Source organism: Eleginops maclovinus, chromosome 8, assembly GCF_036324505.1.
Source record: "Eleginops maclovinus isolate JMC-PN-2008 ecotype Puerto Natales chromosome 8, JC_Emac_rtc_rv5, whole genome shotgun sequence".
Taxonomy (NCBI): domain Eukaryota; kingdom Metazoa; phylum Chordata; class Actinopteri; order Perciformes; family Eleginopidae; genus Eleginops; species Eleginops maclovinus.
The window spans coordinates 5,163,376-5,172,497 of NC_086356.1; the positions used below are offsets into that span (position 1 = coordinate 5,163,376).

Sequence of the window (9,122 nt, forward strand, 5' to 3'; positions counted from 1 at the left end):
GAGGCTAAATCTTTATGATGATGGTGGGAAATCCGCTGGAGATGAATCAGCTTTAAATGTGTTTCTGTGAGGATTTATCTTCATTAGTAGATTAAGTACAACCTGTAAAGGAGCACAACTGTCTGCTGTCAGACGAGAACTCCCAGCTGCCTCAAAACAAAAGAAAAAACCATAAATCACTTCTTTATATTGCGGAAAGGCCAAGAATGTGCAACAATCCTCAAGTAACTAATCGAAAAAATGTCAAATACTCCGGCCCAAAATCATGCTTGCTTGTACTGTACTGTCTTTCGTGTGTTCACACTCCATTTTCACACTCACGTCTATCTTTCCTCTCCTCTGCAGACTGTGGAGTACAACATCTTTGAGGGCACGGAGGTGCGCGGTGGGCCTCTGGTGGTGATCAGCCAGGGGAAGATCGTTTTGGAGGAAGGGAACCTCCACACCATCGAGGGCTCGGGACGCTTTGTGGCCCGCAAGCCTTTCCCCGACTACGTGTACAAGAGGATAAAAGCTCGCAGCAGGGTACCGTACTCAAGTTTTCTGGATTCAAATCATTTTAGCATGCCAAGGGCTTCCTCAAAAAGAGGCATTCAACCAAAAACATGTTTTAAAAATTTTTTTTAGAACAGTTGTGGGAAGCAGCTTTTAACAGATATTTCTTGCCTATTTTCTTGCCATGACTGTTGCGTCTGATTCTTTGTTTTAATTCCAGCTGGCTGAGCTGAGGGGTGTACCCAGAGGACTGTATGACGGCCCAGTCTGCGAGGTGTCCGTCACACCTAAAACAATGACTCCTGCCTCCTCCGCCAAGACCTCACCGGCCAAGCAGCCCAACCAGCCCGTCCGTAACCTGCACCAGTCTGGGTTCAGCCTCTCCGGTCAGTTCTAATCAGCTGTTTTTTTGTCTTGTAAATGTATCATTTTCTCACATCAATGTACCACTGTGATCTTCATTTTTGTTTCTCAATAAAGAATTTACTTTAATCTTGAATATTCTAAGTTATTCGCTTATAATATAACCCCCATACCCTGGCGCTGTTTACTTACAATCGCCTTAATTAACAACTAAAATAAAGAAATGCACTTTTAAACATCTATAAATACATGGCTGATGAACCAAAGTGGAATAACAAACCTCTATTTTGCACACGTCTATCTGCAGTACACAGCATGAGAGAAGCTGCACTTCTGTACTCTACACTTCTGTGCCGCTTATTGGTACCATGAACATCTATAAAGTGAACTAAGGACACCAGTCAGCATCTATTTCTGCACATGGAAACGTAAAGCGTTCCGCCAAACCAGCATTAATAAGAGAGAACATTGAACCAAATCCAATCCATCGGAGCAGAGTCACTGCAAACGAATGGATTCTCTCATAGCAGGGTTACATGAAATCTATAAAGAGTTCAACTAAAGTAAACTTTGAGATGTGAAGTCACATTATTGACCTCCAGCTAATTTCCATCACTGTTTCCCCTGACCCTGCCTGCTCGGCGGTGCAATTCAGCAATGATATGTTATTATTACTCAAACACTAATGTGTATATATTGTAAAATACATGTTATATATTGTAGTTCAATGTCTTTCATTGGACAATTTACGTAAACTTCTTATTATATAAATATGTATATCTATTATTTTCCTTTTTTAATTTCCTTTTTATTCATAAACATTTCCATTCCTGTGTTCATGTAAATATTTTTAATATATTTCTTATTTATCTTTAGTTTTAAATGGAGCAACTGTCACAAAAGCCCGTTTCATGCAGGATAAATCAAAGTACTTTGAAGATTTCTGATAGACTTTACATATGTTTAGTTAAACACAGTTCTTAAGTGAAATAATGCATGGAATACATTTTCCCACCACCTTATGGGATACCTGATTCTATGTCTTACCTAAATTATTTTCTCTCCTGTTATTGATTAACAAAACAGGTGCGAAAAAATAGACACACCATGCGGTAAATGCTGTAGTTGTTAGGTATTTATATAACTTTGTTACATAATATGGGTAAAAATGACCTATCATTTAAGGTGTATGGAGACATTAACCTGGATTCACATGCAAGTAAATGGGTTCTGATTTCCGCAGGTTTGACTAGGTCCAATGAACCAGTTGTAAAATTGATGGAATTCCCCCCAAATTACTGAAATATAATTTGAATAGCCATCTGTCTATTTGATCTCCCAGGTGCTCAGACTGACGACAACATTCCTCGCCGGAACACCCAGCGCATCGTAGCCCCCCCCGGCGGCAGGGCCAATATCACCAGCCTGGGTTAGGGTCCGCCCTCGGCCACTCAGGAGGACACAAAGACTGGAGGACGGGTTGGCCAACAGGAGCTGAGGGGGTCGAGAAAATCACGTAACGACACCGGGAACCAAACCCTTCACAGCACCGGGCCATCCATCAGCCTCCATCTTTCACCTCCTCCTTAACCACCTACCCGCCCTCCTCCTCTTCCTCCTCTTCCTCCTCTTCCTCCTCTTCCTCCTCCTCCTTCCCCAAAACTGGATCCTAGAGGACACAGTTAGAAACAAAAAGAACAAAAAAAGGTCTGCCTCATATGATGAAAAAATGAAACACTCCTTATTTGAGCACTTTTGACTGCATTGTTTTTGTTTTTTATACCGTACTTTCTCCCTGCCATTGTATTCTTTTAATGTTTGTAATGTTGTTGTTTTATTAAGGGGGGTCAAGTGTGACTGAATTAAGAGAAGAGGAACATTAAATCATGCGGGATGTCCATTGTGTTTCTTTTCATTTTGGGAGTAGTTTAAATGGAGCATTGGTACAAAACTAGATTTGTTATTTTCTTTTCTTGCTTTCCTTGAATAAGTCAAACTGGACGATTGAAATTGTCTTTCAGTTTATTCAGGAGGCAAAAATCGAGGACTTCTTTCAAAAATCTGTGATTTGTACTGTGTTGCATTTGAATTGCTTCCGTTTCCAGTGCACAGCCATCCATCACACACTACTGCGATCCATTTCAAATTGATTATTAGCCATGACCACGGTCTTAAGGTTTATTTGGGTTATAGACTCTGGCTGCACTGGCTCTCATCTCATGTTTCCCTTTTGCTAAGCTATATAAGTAAAAAACATATTCCGTATTTGGCAGCTGCCTTAGAGCTTGTGAGTGTTAGAAGGAGAAGGAGCTTTGGCAGGTAGTAAATAGAGCTTTATGCCTCGTTTTCTTTAAGCGTTAGGCCATTGTTAAGTGGGAGAATTGTAGGAAAGATTTAGGGAGGAACGAGAAAGTTGTACTCGCTGTCACTTCAAACCTTTCCTTGCCTTATTGTCTCTTAATGCCGTCCTATTAGAGATCTTTTAGAGGTGCGAGAAAGGTGCCATTCACTGCTACATAATCCTCCGGTTTGTCATAACGGTTTTGATCGACAGCTGTCAAATCAGCCGTTAACCGTCCCATCACCAACCAGTGCATTTACATACAGAATGTTTCTCCTCCTCCAAATGTGACTGTTTTATACTCATCCAAATCCCTCTTTCTTTTCTACTCTTTATGTGCCTGAACCCACAGAAGTTGTACTGATAGTTTGTTTCTTGTTTTGTTATTCTTATTAGGTAAGTGAAGGATGTAAGATTAAAAAAATATATATGTAAAATTGCGAGGATAAACCGATTCAAAGGTGCCAGAGTTTGTGCTTTCAAAGGGCCTATCTTGCCGGTAGAGCCCCTGAAAAGACGAAAAATGCTCGATATCTTGAAATGTTTTAGAGTTTTTAACTTGTTGTCAAACTGCTTTTTAGTGTCATTCTGTAACTAGGTGCCTAAGGGCTGAGCACTATTGATTTACGCTTGAAAGTAGACATGAGCTAATGTACTTTTGTGCAGTGTTAATGTGTGAGGAATGGGACACGCACAGCAGGCTCCTGTACAGCACTGCTTACTGTTGTGGACGTGACATCGCTCTGGCTGTGCAGCACTCATACGTTCTTTTTTTTGGTTTTCTTTACATGATCTGGTTTTCATTAAGCCAGGCAACTTATTTCCTGTTTTTGTTCTTGTGTCAACGAGGTCTTAGCCACCCGTCACCGTCTCTCTGCAGCCCCCCCATCCCCCCAAGAGGGATCAGGGTCCTCTTTACAGAATCTTATCTGAGCTTACATGTTTCCTAACTACTTATAGGAAATAAAAACCCTATCTGAAATGTAGTATTTTACTTTTAACAGAACTATACTAAGTTAGGATGGCATACACCCTGTCCTTCATTTTAGATAAACAGCACTGCTAGCTGTCGGCTCTGTATGCCAAAGAAAACGGGACAGATCAAACATGACACACGAAAGGCCACTCAAACCGTGTGATCACACTTATTTTTAAACAAAACTAACCAAAATGATGGGGTTTCATATCCTAATCGAAATAAGACTATTGCCTCTGAGTTTGAACCCCTGTCTTTTTCCCCCTCCATGGTTACACGCTGGCTAGCTCTCACTAGCAATTAGCTTGCTTGCTAGCTAGCGCTCACTGCTAGCTAGCCGATGACAGTGCTTCGATATTATTCTGTAATGAGGCCCCAGTTTCTTCAACTCTGTAGACCACTTACACAGACTTAATGTAGTCAACAGAGTGGTTAAGACCTACTTGTCGCTATAGCAGCACATAAGAGCTAGCGTTAGCGCTACTGGCCCCTGACTCACAAACACGCATACTGTAGGTTAGATACACACCACTGCTCTGTCTGTGCTTTCAACCCCCACTTTTTCAGCCTTCCCTCTGATCTAACTGAAAGCCTATAGAAGGCAAAGTGTGTCAGTGTTATGCATGGCGTGTATGTATTTAAAGAATCCACAGCAGGGGGAATGAAAGCATTCAAAGATGAGTAAGATAGGAATGGGAAATGGAAACTTAATCTCCACGGCAACTTACTCATCACACAACAGGGTTTTTGTCAGTCAGGAGAGGGGGATTTGACCAGTTACTTTTAGTCTAAACTACACTGTATTTCTCTGCTGCTTTGGGCGGGAAAGTATGTGGGTGGAGATTTTGGAGGCGAAGTCCAGCACACAAATACAATTTGGCAGCAAGTGTAGCTCTTGAGAGAGTTATAGCATGCTGCTTGGGTTTTTTGTATTTTCCGCGTCACTCCTTCCTTTCAGTTTGTCTTTATCCGTCTTCCTCCCTCCCTTCCTCCCTCCCTGCTTCCCTCCCTTTTTTGGGCTCTTTTAATGTGTGTTGTTGCCGGGGCGACCGACCCCTCCACTCCTGCAGGGTCTGCTTTTTTGTTTGTCATGGCAACGCTTGCCAGATCGGAGGTTGCCATTCGCAACCTGGCGCTATTAGAAACAGCTTTACACACACACACACACACACACACACACACACACACACACACACACACACACACACACACACGTTTTTATTATTATTCTGTGACAGTTCAGCACCATTTCGACATAGTCCTGTGCTGAGTTGCTTGGAACCCCCTGCTGCTTAAAAGGGAATCAGTTAGAGTTGAAAGCACTGCAGACTATAGACGAAACACAGACTTTGACACACAAACACCCCGCCAAACATCAGTTACTGTTATGCAGCACCCATGCCTGGAGACTTCACATGAAAACATCCGTCAACACCGGCATCCCCTCCCCGTGTCCCATGCCTCCTCGACGTTCACACACTAAAACACACACTTATATTCCTTTTTAATGCTCTGTCAGCTTGAATGCTTTTCTATGCCATATTATGCTAATGATATACGAGTGATATGTATGTACGCAACCTGCTGCAGGCTGAGAGGAGCTTCTTTTGTTGCTGTTGAACACCTTCTTGCCCCCGAACCCTCTCGCCCCCCCTCTGTAAGCCCCCACCCAACCCCACCCCTTGTGAAAGTGAAACTGTGTGATGGTATTTGTCTCGGTGGCTGTGGGGTTTCTGGGATGCTTGATAAGTATGGAAAAAGAGTCAAATCCCATGGATGGTGATGTAAAAAACAAACAAACAAGAAGGTCAACAAACAATTAAAAAAATGAGAAAAAGGGAATACAATCTGTTTCTTTTGTTACTGAAGCTCGTGAAATAAACACACAAATAGCATTTCAAGGGTAGCTACTACCTTTATCATAATGAATCTGTCACCTTTTTTCAGAGTTTTTTATTGTTAGGTTTTTGTAGATCATATAAAAAGAGAGGCAAACCAAATGACTGCAATGATATTTGTAGTAGTAGTAATCTGTTATTCAGGTGTTAACACCAAGCTCTCGATCTGAACTGTACGGAAGCCCAGAGAGGCCAGTGAGAAACATTTTAGAAGTTTTATCCAAACACTTTTATTTCCTTTGTTTATAACTGAAGAACAGGGGTAAAAAGGTTTTGCTAGATCAACAGAATTGCAGAAACAATCATGATAATTTAACTATATAGCAGATGAACAGAGCAGATGCTTGAAGCCTTAGTATTCTTGAAACAAACAAGGTTAACCTGACTTTGTGTGAAATCATACACCCTCGACATAGGCTAAGCAAAAGGCCTGCTAAGCAGTTAGCTGCCACCTCCAGCTGCGGCTTGTCATGTGACCATGGCAACCACATAAACCAGAGAGGGATGACAGCAGATGATAAAACTGGAGTCTGAGCTCCTGATTGATTTACCTCCAAACTGCAGAAGAGAAACTGTGGGTGAGTGTTTAGGATTCTAGTTAGCAAAACATTGCAAATTGTTATTGTAATGATGTATGAGTTTTTGTTCCCTTTTTAATTTGGAAGTGGGTGCCAGTAGATCCTAATAAGTATGTGGCATAAAACTACAGGTTTCAATTGCAGTTCTGCTTCTACCATAGTGACAACATCAGTGCACAGACAGACGGATATATGAACATCGGGCTAAACAGTGGGAGTCTCCAGGAGCACAGTTTGCCACGAAAAATACCAACATTCTTGCAAGGGGAATTTGAACGCATGCACTGTTAGCTCAGCAATACACCAGTATACTCAGCTCCGTGCATGCAGGGAAAAGTTCCAGCTGGACAACCAGGTCATAACAAGTGGGTAGTTTTAAACACTAGTCTGCCAATGCAGCCTCAAAAGCACTGCAGCACGGTCTCACATTACATAAACCTCTGTGTTACTGCAGTCAGTGAATCAGTACCAGGAGGAATCATTCAGTTGTTGTACACTAGGTGGCAGTGCTGTCATGTTGTTCACTCACTGCTTCCTGCTTCGTCTGCCACTGTCTGGACTGGGATTTCCTTTTCATTCAGCTAATGAATGAAAAATGCCACAAGTAGTTAAATGACACATCTTCTGCTGCACTTATAAATATTTCATGTGCGTGCCTTAACTGACTGAAAAAGGTAGCAATTAGAGTAATACTCATGTTTGATCATTGCAAAAATTAGTCGAAGTTTAAGTGTGGAATAAGTGGTTACCAAATATTAACCTGCCAGGTCTGTTCCCAAGAGCGTTAAAGTAAAAATCCCCATCATTTCCAACTCGGTCATGAATTAAAGTACTTCCCAACCTAAAAGGATTCAGAGGCTCTTTCATGTGCCTTCCTCAGAGGAGAGTAAGACAAGATATACTCTGGATGAATGAACTGTGTGAGATTCAAATGAAAAGTATATTTTATGTTTTCTCTTTCGGCTTCCCTTCTTTCTTTTTGGGGTTTTATCCTGGCCTGCAGTGTTCAAAGGGAAACGGGTTTAAGGCCAGATTCTTGTTTTTATGGATGAGTACTTACCTTAGAGGCCAGGGTTCGAATCCAGCCTGCAGCCAAAATTTAAAAAATCCAAGTTCACCTGTAATTTCCTTTTGAGAGTATTTCATCCATTTGTATATACAATTTGTCATCCATACAGGGATTAAGTACGCTGTGTATTTTGTTTTTAATCAGGTGTTTTTGTGACAAATGCTACAGTGCATCACTATGGTGTTCCTCAAGGTTCACAGTAACGCCACACACAGACCTCTAGTGGCTGCTTCATGTCAAGTCTCATTGACACAGTAGGATCCATTGCAAAGCTTTTTTCCATCTTTGCTTCCTCTTAATAGCCTCCACCCATTCATTTTCTGTACCCACTTTTCAACATTCAATGTTTCTATCATCCCACGGCAACTATTCACACTCACATTCATAAATAGTTGAACATTTTAAACTCTGATTCACCTTTGGCTACACATGTTTTCTTAGGAAAGAAAAGGGCCTCAGCCAGCTTGGATTTTTCATTCAAGTTTAAAACCAGAAGACTAACTACAACACAAAATAAATGTAATTGTAATCAATTACAGTTACCAATAAATAAGTAAAATAATTAGAGTTACTTATCAAAAATGTTAGTGAGAAATAACCGTTTATTTAAGGTTCATTGCGGAAAAGGCAACACTGTTCATATCAGAACCGGACCAAGGATCAAAAGCTGACTCGACCGAACAGCAAGACATAAATACAAATGTAAGTAATGAGGAGATTAAGTGCTAATGGAGAAAATGGAGGAATAGGTCAGGTGTGCTAATTAGGCAAGAGAACAGGAGGGGAGCTGATTGGCTGAGAGAAAGATCTGGGAGCAGAGAAAGAGGTGAGGTGGAAACAGATGTGAAGATGGAGAAAAAAGGAGGGAAAGGCAGCCAAGGGATAACACACTCAAGCAGAGGGATGCAGAGTATGGCCGTGACACACACATGAACACATACAATTATATCTATGTGGCTACTGTCATTGCTGTAGAACTGTTAGGATGGGTTAAATGCTCTTAAGTGAAATGTGTCCTTACAGTACAGAAGCAAATTTTGTCTGAAAAAAAACGGGAAATAAACCAACTGTGAAGTCAATTACCGCGCTTTGACTTTGTGGGGCACTGTGGGTCAAAGAAACCTCTTTGTGGTGTTAGTGGGGCTAATAAGTTTGGGATTTTCTGATTTTGAATACATTTATGAATAGAAAGGAAAGTTAAGCTTTTAAATGCCTGATAACAGAGTCAGAGTTTCTGTACTTCGATCTATAAGTCTCCCACACTCTCCTTAACCTTAACAGTCACTTGGCCCTTAACCTGTTTACATCAAGTATTATATATGCCTCTTCTGCGATTATTTTTCTGCCAACTGTGGAATGAAAGATGCATTCAGCTTTAATGCTTTCGCACAATGCCAAGGTC

The 9,122-nt window shown here is 41.3% G+C and overlaps 1 protein-coding gene across 2 annotated transcripts in view; it reads left to right on the plus strand.

Annotated features, from left to right (window-relative positions):
- dpysl2b (dihydropyrimidinase like 2b) overlaps window positions 1–6,009 on the plus strand; it is a 29,540-nt gene extending 23,531 nt beyond the window's left edge. For both annotated transcript variants that reach the window (XM_063889962.1, XM_063889963.1), the window contains exons 12-14: window positions 346–525; window positions 716–881; window positions 2,201–6,009. In XM_063889962.1, coding sequence (XP_063746032.1) covers window positions 346–525; window positions 716–881; window positions 2,201–2,292 — 438 coding nt within the window. In that variant the 3' untranslated portion in view covers window positions 2,293–6,009. The remainder of the gene's footprint in view (window positions 1–345; window positions 526–715; window positions 882–2,200) is intronic.
- The last annotated feature ends 3,113 nt before the right edge of the window (window positions 6,010–9,122 follow it).